Source organism: Macrobrachium rosenbergii, chromosome 46 (assembly GCF_040412425.1).
Source record: "Macrobrachium rosenbergii isolate ZJJX-2024 chromosome 46, ASM4041242v1, whole genome shotgun sequence".
NCBI lineage: Eukaryota > Metazoa > Arthropoda > Malacostraca > Decapoda > Palaemonidae > Macrobrachium > Macrobrachium rosenbergii.
Window position 1 is genome coordinate 970,323 of NC_089786.1, and position 21,211 is coordinate 991,533.

General features: G+C 39.6%; 1 protein-coding gene across 1 annotated transcript; it reads left to right on the forward strand.

Annotated features, from left to right (window-relative positions):
* The first annotated feature begins 5,302 nt into the window (after positions 1-5,302).
* LOC136830093 (protein FAM9A-like) lies at positions 5,303-11,360 on the forward strand. Its single transcript, XM_067089285.1, has 2 exons — positions 5,303-5,412; positions 10,991-11,360. Exons 1-2 carry the CDS (start codon positions 5,303-5,305, stop codon positions 11,358-11,360), a joined length of 480 nt encoding a protein of 159 aa, XP_066945386.1.
* The last annotated feature ends 9,851 nt before the right edge of the window (positions 11,361-21,211 follow it).

Here is a 21,211-nt window from a genome sequence, read left to right on the forward strand (position 1 = left end):
TTTGTACAGCTAATGATAGCCAGATATTTATTTATATACTGTATGTGCAGATTACTTTAATCTTATTTTCCACTTTTGAGGGTAATTTTAATGCTGTACAACAGTACTTTGAAAAGAATTATAGTTTACACAAGATTTTTTACATGTCTCCAGTACCACTTGTTGCTTCTAGGAGAGATTTAGGTAAGGTAAGATTTCTCTCCTCTGTAGAGTAAAAGTTGAACAGAAAATTAAATCGTGAACATCCCATGAGTTGTAACTGAATTCCTGGTGGCAAACTTGTTGAGTTTTTGGAAAATTGTAGCCCTCTTTTGAATTTCATAGGTCAAAGGTTTCTACCCATCAGTTTCCAAGGATGTTGTTGCCGTAGGTAGAACAGCAACAGATAGTGAAGAGCATTACAAATATTATTCAATTTAACCAGATTAATAGTCCTCACAGGGCTGTCCTGAAGGATTGCAACTGACTTTGCCTTTCTACATATCTTTCAGTAGGTAAGGAAAATCCTTGGTGGATCAAATCTTCAGGATGGATACTAGATCCATTGTTCCATCAGGTATCCTCTGCATCAGTCCATGAGTTGAAGGTTTTGTAGTGGGGTTGTGTCAGTGCACCTCACACTGTGTCCCAGTGCTTGGCCAAAATTTTACATTCCAGTTCCAGTTCCCTCTACATATATTGCAGCACGGGGGAAAATCCTTGGCAGTTCAAATCCTTCAGCATAGATACTAGAGCCATTGTTCTATCAAGTATCCTTTGCATGAAATGCTGAGTTTTAGAAAAAGATTAATGGAAAGTTGATGGTTAAGAACAGGCAAGGAAGTTAGTTAAGCAGGTTTGCCCAGGTTTAAATGGTCATCTCAGTTTTGTCCGTGTTTACAGCAGATCTTTCAGGGTTATAAATGTGGTCTCTAGTTTATTGCCTTATTTTGAATGACTAAATGGTCTGCACCATTATGAAAAATACATTTTGATGAGCTTATGAATAAATTATGTAGGTATTACCATGGCTTTATGTTTTGGACCAATCGACTTCCTTATAAGTATTCCCGTGGTTGGTGGCACCTGTAGCTTCCAGGTCCTCTAGGGTGGCGCACTGTAGGCGTTACTTGAGGTTTGCAACGTACTTTTGACACCTAGTTGCAACCTCTTTCATTCCTCCATTCATATTATCTCTTCCGTCTTATTTTCCATCATCTCTCAACAATTGTTTCATAGTGCAACTGTGAGGTCTTCCTCCTGTTACACTTTTAGAACCTTTTTAATGTCAATTTCCCTCTTAGCGTTAAATGACCTTGTAGGTCCTAGCACTTGGCCTTTGGCCTAAATTTTAAATTCAAATTTTTTCCATTGTGGGCCAGAGTTAGATTTCCAATTCTGCATCAAGTCAGACTTCGACTCCCCAACCAAAAAGTTGCAGTAAAAATTTGGATGGCAAAGAGAATGAATGAAAATATAGAAAGTAACATTTAATAAAAGCTGTACAGTATTGCCTCTTGTGCATAAGGAGACATCATCAGAGAATCAGGCATATGTTGATCTTGCTGTGAATTTCACTGAATGGTGTTTGGGAGCTTTTGTTCAACTTTAAAAGTGTCAGCCTTATGTTCTTTGTCAGCACCAAGTGCTGTTACGTGTCAACAATCTCTTTGTCACCTGAAGGCTCCATCGTCACTCCAGTCATGAAATCAATAGTGGACAATGGATGGCAAAGAGTGAAAGATGTCTCGTTCTGAAAAATGGTATACAATGGTTGAGATTTTGCACCCCATAGGGGTTAGTGCCGTCACTGCACCTCATGCTGTGCACTGTATGCATTACTTAAGGTTCTTTGCAGTGTCCCTTCGGCCCTTAGTTGCAACCCTTTTCATTCCTTTTACTGTACTTCCTTTCATATTCTCTTTCTTCTATTGTACTTTCCACCCTCCCCCAACAATTGTTTCTTAGTGAAACTGCAAAGTTTTCTTCCTGTTACACCTTTAAAACCTTTCTGGTGCTGCATGACCTCATAGGTCCCAGTGCTTGGTGTAGGGCCAAAATTCTATATTCCACTTGAGATTCTGTAATCACCTTCAAGCAAGGGGTCCTACTGACCTTTTAACTTCAGAGTAATGACCTCATAGGCCCTAGCACTGGGCCATTGGCCAAAATTTCATATCTCATTCCATTCCTACAACTCCAGAGGTATTAATGTGTTTATTCATGTTATAGAGGTTTGGAAAGCTCGTCTCCAAAACATGCACACAGTGTGTAGATAAGAGCTCATGAGAAGCCTAGGGTCACATCAGCTTCTTGGAATGATAATGGTTGTTTTCTAATACAGATTTTCCGTACTTGATAGTCTTTCTCACTGCCGTCATTAAAAGGAGTTGACCATCCAGATTCCAGCAGGTGTAAATGACATCAATTGCTGTGCTTTTTAGCAGCTTAATGGTTGTATCCCTTACACTGCCCTAAAATGGAAAACTGCAGTGTCAGCAAAATTTTTGAAATTGAGATAAGCCACCCATTCGGCTCGTGAAACACCAATACACAAATTACTGCAGTTTCAGAATGATTCTTCAGTGCTTAATTTATGAGGTCCCGTTTGCAGTATCTGCAAAATCATTAGTAAGGCAAGGGAAAACTGCAGTGTCTACGATTTTTCTCAGTTTTGTGTTTTTGCAGATACTGCAGTCTTCCATTTTAGGACAGCATAGTTCAGTGTGTCTGCTTCTAGCAGACATGACGAGGGTAAATACTTATGTAAGACTGATTTTCAGGCGAGGCAGACACCAAAACGCACTGAAAATGGATTCGTGTAATTTATAAATTCATGAAATATTGCCAGAACATTTCAGGTAGCTGAGTAAATCAAGCCCTTCCCTGTAAACTTTAAACAAATGGACTTTTTAGTTTCAATGTCAGTTATCATAAACTGGACAATTTATAGCTAAGTCACCCGTAGAAAATTTGAAGAGAAGGAAAGAAAACGGATTCTTAACCATAGTAGACTAGAATATTTCTTTCATACCACCAATGAATGGTGTATTTTTTTCCAATTTAAATCAGAAGTTTTAAATGTTAGCCCCAGACATATTAAGAAAATGATAAAATCACGCATTAATATAATATAAAACGGTAGAATGATTTAATACTGGGATAGATAGGGATAAAATTGTGTCTTGAAGTAGCCTAGGCCTAAGCTATAAGCAAAATCTCCATATTGGTAATTAGTATATGCTTATATCTTATCATATAACGAAGATTAATGTAGTATATTACGTTGTATTATGCCCAAATGGTTTATTATATCAAGTATTCTTGGCCTCCATACCAAAGAATACCAATTATTTATTGTTTTGTTGAAAATATATGCTTCAAATGCCTTTACAAATGGTTCAGCGTGATCCTTAATTAAAAAAAATTCAAAGTGCTTATCAAGGAGTCTTTATTTTTAATGTTTTTTAAAAATTATTTTCTTTATTAATCTACTTTTTTTGTCAATTTTTCTTGATTTACTAATTGTATTTATGAATTTCCTGCAGGTATAATGATCCTAGATACTTCAAAGAATGTACATTGGAGGATATGACGTATTCCACTTTGTAGAGTTCGCTAGTCCTGTGGTTCCTCGGAAAGTGGGCTGGATTTGGGCAGTAGGTTGCCAGTTCTTTCGGCCTCTTTTCTGAAAGAAATAAAGGTAAGTCAGTTACAGCCAAGGTGAGGAAAAGTGTGGGGGCTAGCAACCTCATCCTTTGAATATTTTTGTTAATAGCCCAGTATGTTTTGGGGTGACCCCCTTTTATGGGGTAGATATATATATATATATATATATATATATATATATATATATATATATATATATATATATATATATATATATATATATTATATATTGTATAAATATATATATTATATATATTATATATTATATATTGTATATATATACATATATATTTATATATATATATAAGAAGAAGAAGAAGAAGAAGAAGAGTATATAAAGCTTTATAAAACATATATATATATATATATACGTTTGAATAAATTCCGGAAAAATATATATATATATTTTATTTTTGGTATATATTGTGTGTGTCTGTCTGGCAGAACAGATAGATAATTATGTCAATTATTAAATGCCCCTTGGAGGGTATTGACAGAGGGCATAAAAGACTGGCCATTTGGTGAACAACCCATTCTGAAAAGAAGAAGAAGAAGAAGAAGAAGATGGAAAAGAACAAGAACAAGAAGAAGGTGGAAAAGAACAAGAAGAAGAAGAAGAAGAAGAAGATGGAAAGGAAGAAGAAGAAGAAGAAGAAGAAGACGAAGAAGAAGAAGAAGAAGAAGAAGAAGTCCGTCTGTCTATAAAAGCTCTCCTGTCTCCAACATGACAGAGTGGAGCTGCTTTTCTGTCCAATTTTCGAAACGAACGTTTGAATAAACGTTCCAGAAAGAAGCAGTGCAGAAGAAACTTTTTTTTTTTTTGGTACAAGAAAACTATTGTGCCGGCTTTGTCTGTCTGTCGGCACTTTATTCTGTCCGCACTTTTTCTGTCTGCACTTTTTCTGTATGCACTTTTTTCTGTCCGCACTTTTTTCTGTCCGCACTTTTTTCTGTCCGCACTTTATTCTGTCCGCACTTTCTGCTGTCCGCACTTTATTCTATCCGCACTTTTCCTGTCTCCACGTATTTCTGTCTGCACTTTTTCTGTCCTGTCAATTTTTGCAGTCCGCGCTTTATTCTGTCCGGCCTCAGATCTTAAAAACTACCAATCGTCAAACATGCCAAATTGCAGCCCTCTAGCCTCCTCAGTAGTTTTGATTTTATTCAAGGTTAAATTAGCTATAATTATGCTTCTGGGAACGATATAGGATAGGCCACCGCCGGGCTTTGGTTTAGGTTTCATGGGCCGCGGCTCATACAGCATTATACAGAGGACCTACGAAAGATAGATCTATCTTTGGTGGCCTTGATTATACGCTGCACAGAAAACTCGATCGCGCCGAAGAAAGTTCGACGCATTTTTTACTTGTTTTTTTTTTTCTCTTGATATATCTCGAGTGAATATTCAAGATGTCCATTTTTAAAGGTCGACGGAAGAGGAGGGGGAGGGGGAGGGGGAGGAGGAGGAGGTGGAGGTAGGTAGGTTAGGTGGTTGCTGGTCTGGAAACTTTTCAATAACCCGGCTGATGGAATTCCAGGAGAGGAAAGTGAAAAGAGAAGAGAGAGAGAGAGAGAGAGAGAGAGAGAGAGAGAGAGAGAGAGAGAGAGAGAGAGAAAATATCTTTTAGGGAAGTTGTTGGGGTTTGTGTGTGTGATGGTTCTCAGTGAAGAAGAAGAAGAAGAAGAAGAAGAAGAAGAAGAAGAAGAAGAAGAAGAAGAAGAAGAAGAAGAAGAAGAAGAAGAAGAAGAAGATGCCTTCTTGAGGCAAAATGGAGAAGGACAGAAGAAGTGGTTTCAAAACGAATGCAAAGAAGATATATATATACATACACACACACACACACACACACACATATATATATATATATATATATATATATATATATATATATATATATATATATATATATATATAGTTTCTTCTGCGCAATCGAGTTTTCTGTATAATTTATTATCAAGGGCACAAAAAATAGATCTATCTTTCGGTGGTCTCGGTATAATGCTGTCTGAGCCGCGGCCCATGAAACTTAAAACGGCCCGGTGGTGGCGTATCCTATGTCGTTGCCAGACGCACCATTATGGCTAAGTTTTAGCTTCAATAAAATAAAAACTACTGAGGCTAGAGGGCTGGATGATCAACATACCAATTTGCAGCCCTCTAGCCTCAGTAATCTTTAAGATCTGAGGGCGGACAGAAAAAAGTGCGGACGGAATTGTGTGGACAGAAAAAAGTGCGGACAGAATAAAGTGCGGACAGAAAAAGTGACAAAAAAGGTGGACAGAAAAAAGTGCGGACAGAATAAAGTCCAGACAGAGAAAGTGCGGACAGAAAAAGTGCGGACAGAATAAAGTCCAGACAGAAAAAGTGCGGACAGAAAAAGTGCAGACAGAAGAAGTGTGGACAGAAAAAAGTGCAGACAGAAAAAGTGCAGACAGAAAAAGTACAGGCAAAAAAGTGCATACAAAAAAAGTGCGGACAAAAAAAGTGCGGACAGAAAAAGTGCAGACAGAGAAAAGTGCAGACAGAAAAAAGTGCGGACAGAATAAAGTGCTGACAGACAGACAAAGCCAGCACAATATTTGTCTTTTGCAGAAAAAAAACCTGCAATTTCTTGTCGACCCTAAGTGGGAAATACTTCAGCCCCCAAGGTTTGTTGAAAGCAGCTAATTGAATCAGCCCCCGGGCAAACAGGACATACTATAATTCAAACGACTCGACTTGCAGGATAAAAATGCCCCTTTTTTTTTTCCAATCCTTCCTTCTTCGGGAGGGGAAACAAGAAGAAGAAGAAGGAACAGAAGAAGATGTGACATTGAAGAAGATTGAAAAAACAATTAATCCTAAGACTTTGAAGAAGAATATATATATATATATATATATATATATATATATATATATATATATATATATATATATATATATATATATATATATATATATATATATGTGTGTGTGTTTTGATACTTTTTTTCCTTTTTGTTAACTGGTGCCCCTCTGTAGCCCAGGCCCGAAGGCGCTTAAGGGAGACGGGAGAGATGGCACAGTACTTCTGACTCCTGAAGGAGGGAATGTTATAGGATTCGGACAAAACAGGAATTTGGAGAAAAAATAAAATTCCTAAGTTTGAAAGTGGAGGGAATGAAACAGCCTCTGTATAACAACAGTTTGATGATTAGAGAGAGAGAGAGAGAGAGAGAGAGAGAGAGAGAGAGAGAGAGAGAGAGAGAGAGAGAGATAACAGGCGTGAGTGATAGGTACTTCGTCGATATGTATTTCTTATTGGGTAGAATCATTTATCCGATTCATACACTCTCTCTCTCTCTCTCTCTCTCTCTCTCTCTCTCTCTCTCTCTCTCTCTAAATCGTGACAACCCACAACAGTCTGTCAAGAGCCATGCACCTCATCCACTTCGTTGGTCAAAAGGAGCCCTTTGGAGTTTGAAAGAAAAATAAAGGCAGCTACATCACTCCTTTCCTCGCCCAGTTCAGAGCTCTCTTGAGAGAGAGAGAGAGAGAGAGAGAGATTCTCTCTCTCTCTCTCTCTCTCGCTCCTTCCTTTTGAGAGTTGTTGGAAGACTTTCTCGAGATGCTTTGCAAACAAACACTGAGATTAAATAGATGCTGGGGATTAAGGCCCGCGAGGAAACTTGGCACTTAAATAGAGAGAGAGAGAGAGAGAGAGAGAGAGAGAGAGTCAAGTTCATCAAGGCAGTCGAAAGTTTATGTGGGTCCTCCTCCTCCTCCTCCTCCTCCTCCTCCTCCTCCCTCCTCCTCCTCCTCCTCCTCCTCCTCCTCCTCCTCCTCCTCCCTCCCCTCCCCAGACTTCTCCTCACTTTGCATGTTGCAGAGGTTCTGACGCAAAATAGGGCCATTCATTACTTCCAGGAAGTTCTGTCTTAGAGTTTGCCTGTCTGTTCGTATAATCTGTCATTTTCTGTTTTGTCTGTCTGATGAAGTGTTCCCCTTTAGGTTTTGCCTGCTGGGGCTATCTAGGAAGTCCCCTCTTAGAGTCTGTCTGTCTGTATAATCTGTCACTCTGTTTTGTCTGTTCAATAGTGTCCCCTTTAGGTTTTGCCTGCTGGGGCTATCCAGGAAGCTCTGTCTTATGGTCTGTGGCTGTCTGTGTAATCTGTCACTCTCTGTTTTGTCTGTTCAATAGTGGCCCCTTTAGGCTTTTCCTGCAGGGATCTCAGGAAATTCTGTCTTATAGTCTGTGTCTCTGTGTAATCTGTCACTCTCTGTTTTGTCTGTTCAATAGTGGCACCTTTAGGTTTTTCCTGCTGGGGATCTCAGGAAACTGTGTCTTATATTCTGTGTCTGTCTTAATCTGTCTGTTTTGTCTGTTCAATAGTGGCCCCTTGAGGTTTTGCCTGCTGGAGCTATCCAGGAAGTTCTGTCTTCTATTCTGTGTCTGTCTGTGTAATCTGTCACTTTCTGTTTTGTCTGTTCAAAAGTGTCCCCTTTAGGTTTTTCCTGCTGGGGCTATCCAGGAAGTTCTGTCTTTGGTCAGTGTCTGTTTGTATAATCTTTCCTTCTGAGAGAGAGAGAGAGAGAGAGAGAGAGAGAGAGAGAGAGAGAGAGAGAGAGAGAGAGAGAGAGAGAGAGAGAGAATGCAAGTAAACTGCTCTTGGAATGTAAAGAAGCACAAGTGTCTGTAATTTCAGTGTTGTGAAACACTGTAGGTACAGTGAACTGTGAACACGGCTTGAGTTATGTTATGAAGCAATAATAGTACAATGACGCCATCAATTGGCATGAATTGTGAAAATTACCAATAGGTATCGACAGACAAATTTATTGAATATACTTCCACATTAAAGGCTAGGTCACTTCGTAAATTCTCTTCGTGGAAATTTGTAATCTGCTCGTAGGTAAGGGTTTCAGTAATTGTTTCCTTCCCCGTCGACTGCTAAACTTTTGGTTTATGGCCCACCCCTTCCCCCTTTTAGTTTTCTGTAAAAGAAAACTATTGTTGCCAGCTTTGTCTGTCCGTCCGCACTTTTTCCGTCCGCCCTCAGATCTTAAAACCACTGAGGCTAGAGGGCTGCAAATTGGTATGTTGATCATCGACCCTCCAGTCATCAAACATATCAAATTGCAGCCCTCTAGCCTCCATAGTTTTTATTTTATGTAAGGTTAAAGTTAGCCATAATCGTACGTCTGGCAATGATATATAGGCCATGCCACCACCGGACAGCATTATACCGAGACCACCGAAAGATAGATCTATTCTCGGTGGCCTTGATTATGACGCATTTTTCACTTGTTTCTTTTCCACATTCAAGTCTTCTTCTTCGTGCCTGGGCTAGGAACGGATGTCAGGATACCTCTTTCCTATTGGTCAGGGCATTCGGCAGCCTTCCCCGTCGACCTTTGACCTTAAAAACAATTTGTCATGAAGGGACCTGCATTACCAGACGCATAGATAGATCATTAACACCGAGGGGAAGCTCGTTTAGAAGATGGGGCATTTTTGGCGATTTATATCTCGACCCTTACCCAGATGGATAACAAGCCGAGACCTCCATCTGCCTCCAAGCCTTTTAGCAACTCGGCTCTCTTCTCACAATTTGTTTTTTCCGGCATTGCCAAAGGTTGCCTCTTCTTCTTCTTATTCCTCCTCCTTCCTTCCTTCTTCTTCTCCTTCTTCTTCTTCTTCTTCTTCTTCTTCCTTCTTCTTCTTCTCCTCCTCCTCCTCCTCCTCCTCCTCCTCCTCCTCCTCCTCCTCCTTCCTTCCTCCTTCTTCTTCTTCTTCTTCTTCTCCTCCCCCTCCTTCTTCTTCTTCTTCTTCTTCTTCTCCTCCTCCTCCTTCTTCTTCTTCTTCTTCTTCTTCTTCTTCTTCTTCTTCTTCTTCTTCTTCTCTCCCTCCTCCTCCTCCTCCTCCTCCTCTTCCTCCTTCTTCTTCTTCTTCTTCTTCTTCTTCTTCTTCTTCTTCTTCTCCTCCTCCTCCTCCTCCTCCTCCTTCTTCTTCTTCTTCTTCTTCTTCTTCTTCTTCTTCTTCTTCTTCTTCTTCTCTCCCTCCTCCTCCTCCTCCTCCTCCTCCTCCTCCTCCTCCTCCTCCTCCTCCTCCTCCTCCTCCTCCTCCTCCTTCTTCTTCTTCTTCTTCTTCTTCTTCTTCCTCCGGTGCGGGAAACGCCGCTCATAAATTCCGTCTCCTGAACTTCTAAGCGAGAAGCCTTCTTCAAGTCAGAGAGCCTCAAAGCGAGAACTTTCGCTGGATTTCTTGCCCCAAAACGGTGTGTGTGTGTGTGTGTGTGTGTGTGTGTGTGTGTGGTAAATCTGGCCTTGAATGATCACTTCACACCTGATATGGCGTGATAAAGGATGGGGAGAAGGGACAGAAAAGGGGGGGAAGATGGTGAGGAGGAGAGGAGGTGTAAGAAGAGAGAGACGGTGGCTAGAGAAGATGCTCTGGGGAAAAGAGGTGATTAAATGGCTAGGAAAAAGAGAGAAAATGGGAGAAGGATTTGAATTATAAGATGATGGTTAGGAGAAGGGTAACAAGCAAAGATGGGCAGTAGAAGAGGAAAGAAGAGGAAGGGGATGGATAGAGAAGATGGTTTTGAGAAATAGCTAGAGAAGTAAAAAGAGGTAAGTTAAGGAAGTGGAAATACGGGAAACCATTACTCCCCGTAGGGGTTTAGTGCTTGTCAGTGCATCTCATGCGGTGCACTGTAGGCATCTGCTTTGAGGTTTTCCTCCTGTTACACCTTTCAAACCTTTTGACTGTCAATTTCCCTTTCAGCGCTGAAAGACCTCATAGGTCCCAACGCTTGGCCTTTGGCCTAAATTCTGTATCCTGTTCTGTAGCCTATCAAGGTATCTCCCTTACCAAGTAAAAGTCCAAAAAAAAAAAAGGTTCCATTCATCTTCCTAGACGAAGGAGACAAGGTCTTAGGCGAGTTAAGTATGACAAGCGAAGCCTTTAAATAATTCTTCTCTCTCCCTTCGTTCCCGATTGCCAGAGGCAGCAATAATAGGGGCGACTATGTAAGTATTAACTGATTGCCAGACTACTACTAGTTCTTCTTTCTTCTTCTTCTTCTTCTTCTCGAGTCTTCCTCCAGGGCAGGAAACGTCCCTCACAAATTTTGTCTCCTGAACTTCTTCTTAGCTCGGCTCTGCTTGGAGTCAGAGAGCTTCAAGTCAGAGGTTCAAGTTTGAGCTTCGGGTCAGTCAGAGCTTGAAATCAGAACTTCAACTTAGAGCTTCAAGTCAGAGCTTGAAGTCAGAGAGCTTCAAGTCAGAGCTTGAAGTCAGGGAGCTTCAAGTCAGAGCTTGAAGTCAGAACTTCAAGTCAGGGCTTCAAGTCAGAGCTTCAATCAGAGGGCTTCAAGTCAGAGCTTCAAGTCAGAGAGCTTCAAGTCAGAGCTTCAAGTCAGAACTTCAAGTTAATCAGTCAGAGCTTGAGGTCAGAGAGCTTCAAGTCAGAGCTTCAAGCCAGAGGGCTTCAAGTCAGAGCTTCAAGTCAGGGAGCTTCAAATCAATCAGAGCTTCAAGCCAGAGGGCTTCAAGTCACAGGGATTCAAGTCATACTTTCAAGTCAGAGAGCTTCAAGTCAGGGCTTCAAGTCAGGGCTTTAAGTCAGAGCTTCAATGCAGAACTTAGAGTTAGAGAGCTTCAAGTCAGAGCTTCGAGTCAGAACTACAGATCAGGGAGCTTCAAGTCAGAACTTCAAATCAGAGCTTCAAATCAGAGAGCTTCAAATTAGCGCTTCAAGTCAGAGAGCTTCAAGCCATAGGGCTTCAAGTTAGAACTTCAAATCAGAGAGCTTCAAATTAGAGCTTCAAGTCAGTCGTAGCTTCATGCCAGAGAGCTTCAAGTCAGAGCTTCAAGTCAAAGGCCTTCAAAGCGAGAACTTTGTTGGATTCCTCTTCCCCAAAACGGTGTGTGGTAAATCTCAACTTGTGAATGATCACTTCACACCAGATCTGCCCTGATAGGATGAGGAGATGGAACAGGAGGAGAAGGTGATTGAGAGAAAGTGGAAGAAGAAGAAGACGAAGAAGAAGATGGTTACGAGAAAGGGAAAGGAAAAGAGGAAGATGGTTAGAAATTGGTGGGAAGAGACAGAATTATTATTATTATTATTATTCAGAAGATGAGCCATATTCATATGGAACAAGCCCACCAGAGGGGCCACTGACTTGAAATTCAAGCTTCCAAAGAATATGATGGTGTTCATTCGAAAGAGGTAACAGAAGGAAATGGGAAACACAGAAAATTATTAGAAAACCAGATAAATGCGAGTTAGAAAGAAACAAGATAATATAATAATAATAATGATAAAGAAAGGAAGAAATGATAAGGAGAATTAGAAAGAGCAAAAAATGAGAAAACTAAAAGTTATAAGCATTGGTAACAAAAGGAATTTATGGAATGCGATGCATTCAGTAGCAGACATGCGTTTGAACTTTGACCTTTTAAATGTAACCCCCGAATTTCACCCTGGATCCAGCACCACATATTCATTGTCGAGTCATTATTTCCCCGCAGATGATATGATGATTTTAAACTCTCATTTTCAGAGATGTGTGAAAATTATAATTAGAGATGTGTGAAAATGATAATTCCTTGATTAAAAATTAAAACTTAGAGGACAGGCTGGGTAGACTGACAGATGGATAGACTGGTTAACTGAACTGCATCGAATATAAAAATTTGGGCCAAAGGCCAAGCATTGGGACCTATGAGGTCGTTCAGCGCTGAAAGGGAAATTGACAGTAAAAGGTTTGAAAGGCGTAATAGGAGGAAAACCTCAAAGCAGTTGGACTGTGAATCAGTTGTTAGGAGAGGGTTAAGGAAAGTAAGATGGAAGAGAGAGAATATGAAAGGAGGTACAGTAAATGGAACGAAAAGGGTCGCAGCTAGGGGCCGAAGGCACGCCGCAAAGAACCTTAAATAAAGAACTGTAGAATAAGAAGGGGTTAAGATATTTGCACACACACACACACATATATATATATATATATATATATATATATATATATATATATATATATATATATATATATATATATATATATATATATATATCACACAGAGGAAGCCTTGCAAAGAACTGTTCTGTACAGCTCAAGTCCTGTAATCATTTTGTTTCGGCAGATTTTACCCATCTGACTACACCCGGGCCTAACACATGCTGTGTGGTCCGTTCTTTTCACAACCCTCTCTATTTTCGGGTGTACCTAGACCCCCCCCCTTTGGGGGGCGAGTAGGATGGGGGGGTTTTGGGGGGGCCCTGTGGAAAACGACGCAGCAATGTATTGGGTAATCGAATAAACTAGTCTTTTGTACCTGCTTCCTGCCTAAAAAAAAAGAAAAGTCCGCTTGTAGGACTGGGGGGAATTGGCCTGGATTTGGGGCAGGTGGGTAGGGGCTAAGAGGGGCAGGGGGGCTACTGTAAGTCCCCCAGAGAGAGAGAGAGAAGAGAGAGAGAGAGAGAGAGAAAAGCAAGCCTTCATGCCTGACGTTTTTATCTTGTGGGTAAATATCACAGTAGAAACTCAGGATGTCTGCGTGTTGCAAATTTTCCTTTCTGTATTTTTATTCAATTTTTTTTTATACCTCTCGCTTTTTTCATACTCCCTTTGAGGCTTTCTCTTCGCCTTTATACAGTTTACAACAATTGTTTTTTTTTATTTCTACTTTTTTTTTTTTAGTTTTCAAAAAATTTTTTTTTTTTTTTTTTTTTATTTCAGATCGTTTTCAAAATTTTTTTTAATTTTTTTTTCCCCTTTTCACACTAGACAACGATGCCTTGATTTTCAAAATAGTTAATTTTTATTATTATTTTCTCCCCTTTTTCACACTAGACAAACGATGCCTTGATATGTCTCTTTTGTTGTTTATGTTACTTTTTTATTTTTATTTTTCTTATTTTTATATGGATGTTCCGAGTGATTTTTACCTTTCTCCGTCTACTGAATTTGAAGATGGAAGTGAAGAGGGGGAGGAAGAAGTAAGGAAGAAGAGGAGAAACTGGACAAAGAGGAAATAAGAAAAGAATATGATAAGGAAACTCTGATAATGGAGGAACTGTAGACACAGGAAAAGATAAAAATAAGAATAAGAGAGAGAAATAGAGGCATGACGAAGAATGACACAGCCTCGTAGGGGGTTAGTACCGTCAGTGCACCTCGTGCGGTGCACTGTAGGCGTTCCTTAAGGTTCTTTTACTGTACCTCCTCTCATATTCTCTTTCTTCCTGCTTTGAAGTTTTCCTCCTGTTACACCTGTCAAACCTTTTTGCTGTCAATTTGCTTTTCAGAGCTGAATGCCCTCATAGGTCCCAGTGCTTGGCCCTTGACCGAAATTCTGTATTCAGTTCAGAATGACGCAGAGACAAGTAAAGTAGGAGGAACGAAGAACCGTGGGAAACGGAGAAAGGGAAGAACGAGAAAAGATAAGATAGACGGAATTGGGAATAACAAAGGACGGGAGATAAGGAAGGAATGCAAGGTGAGGGTGGCCTCGTCGAGGCCATACCATTTTTTAATAATCCCGAGTGAGGGTGAGGTTACCTCATCGAGGCCATACCATTTTTTTTAAATAACTGAGTGGGGATACGATGACCTCGTCGAGGCCAGCCACCCCCCGTTCTTAAATAATTCTGAGTGAGGTGAGTATTACCTCATGGAGGCCATTCCGTTTTTAAATAATTCAGTGGGTGATGATTACCTCGTCGAGGCCATTCTGATTATATATAATTCCGAGCGGGAGGTGTGGATTACCTCATCGAGGCCAGTAGAGGCAAATTCTGGATTTTCATATATATATTCATATATGTATGTATGTATGTAGAGAGAGAGAGAGAGAGAGAGAGAGAGAGAGAGAGAGAGAGAGAGAGAGAGAGGTGCGCAACTCTCCCCTCCCTCCCATCGGTGGTGATCATAGTTTTTGTGACGCCAGTCTACATGAATCAGTCAGTCAGTAGTCGATAATAAACGCCCTATGTATACTTCTCAGGGAACATCTATCACCTATGATCTATTATTATCATAATGACCATAATAGATGATAATCATTGTAATTTCATCATTTTCCAGTCGGCCCCCTTTTTCCACACACCACACACACACACACACGAGTCTTAACTGATGCTAAACTAAAAAAAAAAAGAATATGAAGAGTTTTGGGGAGAGAATATAGTGTGAACTTCAGGAGAAATATTCTGACCTTTGCATAAGTTTTATTTCTCGCAGCTCCTCGCTACGAGCTTTCATGAGCCCTTGGAGTATTTCTTGAGGGACACAAACCTCGTAAAAGGAAACTCCTGAGAGAGAGAGAGAGAGAGAGAGAGAGAGAGAGAGAGAGAGAGAGAGAGAGATGATTATGTGCTCGCTTGCTCACTCGCTGCTATCCAGTGTGACGAAGTGTTGTCATACAAGAAAAGAGAGAGAGAGAGAGAGAGAGAGAGAGAGAGAGAGAGAGAGAGAGAGAGAGAGAGAGAGAGACTTTTGGCTCTCTTGCTCACTCATGATTATTGAGTGTGACAAGTGATGTCACACAAGAAAATAGGAGGGAGAGAGAGAGAGAGAGAGAGAGAGAGAGAGAGAGAGAGAATGAAATACGGAAAGTAAATTTGCAATTGCATTACACTTAAATCAGTCATGTATATATAATATAATATATATATATATATATATATATATATATATATATATATATATATATATATATATATATATATATATATATATATATATATATATATATATATATATATATATATATATATATATATATATATATATATATATATATATATATATATATATATATAATGTTTGCTACAAGTGCAATGCAGTTGCAGAATTGCTTGAACATTCTGAACGCGCCAGGCACCCTGGCATGCCATTTCCTAACCGGAAGATCATGGAAGTACTTAACCCTGACAAGCAAAAACCACACGCAAGCACACAGACATGATCCACATTCAGAGAGAAATAAAAAAGCAGAAAAAAAAGACTTCCAGTCTTTCCCAGTAGCCAGCACCAGAGGCCGCATGAATAATTTGCTGATATGGAACAGAAAGGCTTGACAGCGGAAGCCTCCCTCCCTCCCTCCTCCTCCACACATCAGCATTTAAATGAGAGATCACCCAGGCTGGTGCTGGCATGCCATGGCGAACGAATGAAAGGCGAATGATGCCCCGTGGGCATTACTTAAGGTTCCTTGCAGCGTGGCTTCTGTAGGGCCCTAGCTGAAACCACTTTCTCGTTCCTTTTACTGTACCTCCTTTCATATTCTCTTTCTTCCATCTTACTCTCCACCTTCTCCTAACAACTGATTCATAGAGCAACTGCTTTGAGGTTTTCCTCCTGTTACACCTTTCAAACCTCTTACTGTCAATTTCCGTTTCAGCGCTGAATGACCTTTGGCCTAAATTCTATGTTCAGTTCAGTTCAGCAGTGGCGATATCAAGAAAAGGACGTTTGAATAATTTGACATATAAGGAACAGTGACCGAGAAAATGCAATAATAGTAATACAAGCAAATAGGAGACGTTTTCTGCATGAAATAATAAAAAAATGAAACATAAACGAGTAAAAAATGCGTCGAAAAAATCGAGTTTTCTGTACAGTGTATAATCAAGGCCCACCGAAAATAGATCTAATCTTTCGGCGGTCGCGGTATAATGCTGTATGAGCCGCGGCCCATGAAACCTTCAGTCACGGCCCGGTGGTGGCTTGTCCTATAGCATTGCCAGATGCACGATCACGGCTAAATTAACGTTAAATAAAATAAAAACTACTGACGCTAGAGGGCTGTAATTTGGTATGTTTGATGATTGGAGGGTGGATGATCTACATACCAATTTGCAGCCCTCTAGCCTCAATAGTTTTTTAAGATCTGAGGGTGGACAGAAAAGTGCGAACAGAAAAAAGTGCAGACAGAAAGAAGTGCCGACAGAAAAAGTGAGGACAGAAAAAGTGTGGACAGAGAAAGTGTGGACAGAAAAAGTGTGGACAGAAAAAGTGCGGACAGATAAAGTATGGACAGAAAAGCGTGGACAGAATAAAGTGCAGACAGAAAAGTGCGGACAGAACAAGCGTGGACAGAAAAAGTGCAGACAGAAAGAAGTGCGGACAGAAAAACTGAGGACAGAAAAAGTGTGGACAGAAAAAGTGCGGACAGAAAAAAGTGCGGACAGATAAAGTATGGACAGAAAAGTGTGGACAGAATAAAGTGCAGACAGAAAAGTGCGGACAGAACAAGCGTGGACAGAAAAAGTGCGGACAGAAAAAAGTGCGGTCGGACATACAAACAGCCATCTCAGTAGTTTTCTTCTACAGAAAACTGAAAAAAAAACCCACTTTTATGAGAACCTAAACTAACAGGGAAAGCGTCCGACAAATGACTCGACAATCCCCGCGCAGTTGGGAAACGCATCATCGTCATTATCCGAACGTTTTAGGCGACGAAACGAGGTGGAAAAAGGTTGTGGGGTGATGATATCGTGAGTGTGGGCGTGTGGGGGTTGGGGGGGGATATTCAGAGCTCTCCCATTTTAAATATATCCGCGTGAAATTCATTCCCACAAAAAAAAAAAAAAAAAAAAGAGAGTGGCGTGCGGACATCACGCCAGAGTGATTCGGAAATGTAATGTTCTTCTTCGTTCTTTTCGGAAAAGAGAGACCTCTGGTGGCCTGGCCAAACCAACCAGGAATTGGGGAGTAAAATGATTTTAGAATTTTGTGGTGATATAATAATAATAATAATAATAATAATAATAATAATAATAATAATAATAATAATAATAATAATATAATTTTTATAATTATTTGTTATTATTATTATTATTATTATAACACCAAGAGGCATGATGAATTTAAAATTTTGTTATTAATAATAATAATAATAATAATAATAATAATAATAATAATAATAATATTAATTAATATTATTATTATTATTATTATTATTATTATTATTATTAAAACCCCATGAAGCATTAGGAAAGAATTGATGAAAACTAAGTCTTGGTGACATAATAATAATAATAATAATAATAATAATAATAATAATAATAATAATAATAATAATAATAATTCGATGTGGAGACGGCAGTCAGAGTCAAGGTCATACTCAGGGGTCAAGGGTCAAACAAGAATTTACCTGTAGCAAATCCTTTGATTTTATTTAATGACTGATGTTTTGTCAGACAATAATAGGGAAGTGTGAAAATAAAATTATTGCCATTTCTAATTTTGTCAAGAGAGAGAGAGAGAGAGAGAGAGAGAGAGAGAGAGAGAGAGAGAGAGAGAGAGAGAGAGAGAGAGAGACTTAGTCCCTCCTCATTTGTGTATTGAGAATACTCATCAAGCTTCTTAGAAGGAGTCCTGAGGAGGCGCCTTTGTTTCTAGACTCTCTCCTTCGGAGGACAATGGAGCCAAGACTCAGGCGGGAGTGGCGTGTGGGGTGGGAGATAAGAGAGATAAAGACTGTGGGAGTGGTGTGGGTGTGGGTGTGGGCGTGGGAAGGAAGCACTGGAAATAATGGGTGAGAATGGAAGATAATTCTTATATGATAGCAGATCTCCTCTCCAAGGTTCCCTCTCGCTAACTGGCACTTCATGCGGTGCACTGTAGGCATTACTTCAGGTTCTCTACAGCATCCCTTCGGCCCCCGACTGCAACCTCTTTCATTGCTTTTACTGTACCTCTGTCAGTATTCTCACTTTAAACCTTCTCTTAACAAGTGTTGCATAGTTCAGGTGAGAGGTTTTCCTCCTGTTACACCTTTCAAACCTTCTTAACTCTGTTTCCCTTTCAGCGTTGAATGAGCTCATAGGTCCCAGAGTCTGGCTTTTGGCCTAAATTTGATATTCCAATTCCATTTCCCAAAATTCACTGGTTTGTTGTCAGACACGGTGGCCACCTTTGGGCAAAGTTTGGTCAGAATCCAATGGCCTAATGGCTAGTTACAATTGATCAAATTCTGGGAGAGACTGAAACATGACTGTTTTGGGGTAAAGGGACGCTTTCTTTGTGCATTGCTCAGCCCTGAGAGAGTTTTGCAGTCTGCCCTTGGGCTCTGTAGGACTTTTGAATTATTATTAATTTTATGTTTGGAAAGCAATAAAAAATATATATTAATTCAGTCTATCCGCATGATGTTGTCAGTCTGACACCAAGTGTCATTATCATTATCATTTATAAATTCTCTCTCTCTGTTAATAACTCGTTCTGGTTGCTATAGAGCAGTGGTTCTCAACCTTGGGGGCCGTGCCCCCCTAGGAGGGCATCAGCATTTTCCAGGGGGGGGGGTGGCCCCGCGAGCCCTAGGGAAAAATTAGAAACTCTCTAATTATATTCGTTCTTCTCTTAACAAGAGTCGCTTAGAAGTAGTGTCAAGTATCTCACTGATTCATTCCCAAAAGAATAAAAAAACTCCTTCTCTTTCTCTTTTTTTAATTTTCCTTTAAATCTGGAGGGAATTTTACTCACAGATGCAAGGGGGCGGGTGGGGGCGTGGAGTGAAGGACCGAATCTTAGAAGGGGCGTGGTAATAAATAAAAAGGTTGAGAACCACTGCTACAGAGAATCCTGTTTTGTAATGGCTTTGTTAGGTGAAGGAAATGGACGATAATCAGGAAGAAGAATCAGTAATTGTTTGAGGAATGTACGATAATCTGGGAGAAGAATCGTAAATTGTAAGAGGAATGTACGATAATCAGGAAATAGAGTCGATAATTGTAAGAGGAATGTACAATAATCAGGAATAAAAATCAGTAATTGTAAAAGGAATGTACGATAATCTGGAAGAAGAATCGATAATTGTCAGAGGAATGTATGATAACCAGGTAGAAGAATCGATGATTTAAAAAGGAAGGTACGATAATCTGGGAGAAGAATCATTAATTTAAAAAGGAATGTACGATAATCTGGGAGAAGAATCGATAATTGTAAGAGGAATGTATGATAACCAGGTCGAAGAATCGATGATTTAAAAAGGAATGTACGATAATCTGGAAGAAGAATGGATGATTGTCAGAGGAGTGTACGATAACCTGGGAGAAGAATGGATAATTGTAAGAGAAATGTACGATACACAGGACATAGAATCGAAAATTATAAGAGAAATGAATGTACGAGACCAAGAATGACTGCTCTCTCTCTCTCTCTCTCTCTCTCTCTCTCTCTCTCTCTCTCTCTCTTTCTCTCTCTCAAAGTAATCGCCACGTCAGCAGGGCGAGGCTATGTCAAGTAATCTCTGTCGAGTAATCCCGGATTAAGAGACGAAGGGTTCCAGACACTTGATGATTGAAGGACCTTTGTAATTCCCTGCCCCCCCACACCACTCCCCGCTTTCTCTCAATACAGTAGCCTGCCTGCCGCTCGTCCCAGCCCTCTGAAGGGGGTGATTGTTGATAGATACCTTGCAAGAGTAGGGTCACAGAATGATTGACAATCTCTCTCTCTCTCTCTCTCTCTCTCTCTCTCGATTCTGTTTTAATTTCAATGAATAGCAGGAAAGGTTATTATTGTTGAATCTCTCTCTCTCTCTCTCTCTCTCTCTCTCTCTCTCTCTCTCTCTCTCTCTCTCTCTCTCTTTATTCTAATTCTAATTTCACTGACTAGCAAGAAAGATAATCAGATCTCTCTCTCTCTCTCTCTCTCTCTCTCTCTCTCTCTCTCTCTCTCTCTCTCTCTCTCTCCTTAATTACCTTCGTAAATTGCCCTATTTCATCATGACGATTTACACCCAAATCTCTTATCTTGATTTAATGAGGGAAAATCTTTTTGAGCCATCCAGGGGAATCTGACTCTCTTCTCTCTCTCTCTCTCTCTCTTGATCTCTCTCTCTCTCTCTCTCTCTCTCTCTCGTTAAAGATTACAGTTAAAAAGTTCTGAATTAACTTTTCGAAGTCATTATCATTTATCACATTTTATTCTGTGGATTTTCCTCTCCACCTTCTTCTCTGTGTTTTAGTGAAGAGTTTAATTATACGTATATATATATATTTATGTATATATATATATATATATATATATATATATATATATATATATATATTTATGTATATATATTATATATATATATATATATATATATATATATATATATATATATATATATATATACATAGAAATAATTCCTTGGGTGCAGTGGCCCTCAGGTTCCAACTTCTTTTATGACTTGTATGGCCTAGTGGGCAGCGCCCTTGCCTTTCGATTGAAAGACCTGGGTTCGGTCCTGATGTGAGTCAGAAATTTATATAATATATATATATATATATATATATATATATATATATATATATATATATATATATATATATATATATATATATATATATATATATATATGTACATACATATACGAGAATTAATGTTTCAGTTAACTCCTTAGCAATAACTGTTTTGAACTTGGCCAAATCAGATGAAATCCCTCTTTCACCATTAGATCTTTTGTTGAAGGATATGCATAGTCATCATTCTTGCCCGGTTAATCCCACTGAAATCCCAGAGGTTCTGGGATTTCAGGAAATATATGCATTCTACCTGGAGGATTTATCTATCGGCCATTCATTGGTTTAAAGAGGATTTCTGTAGA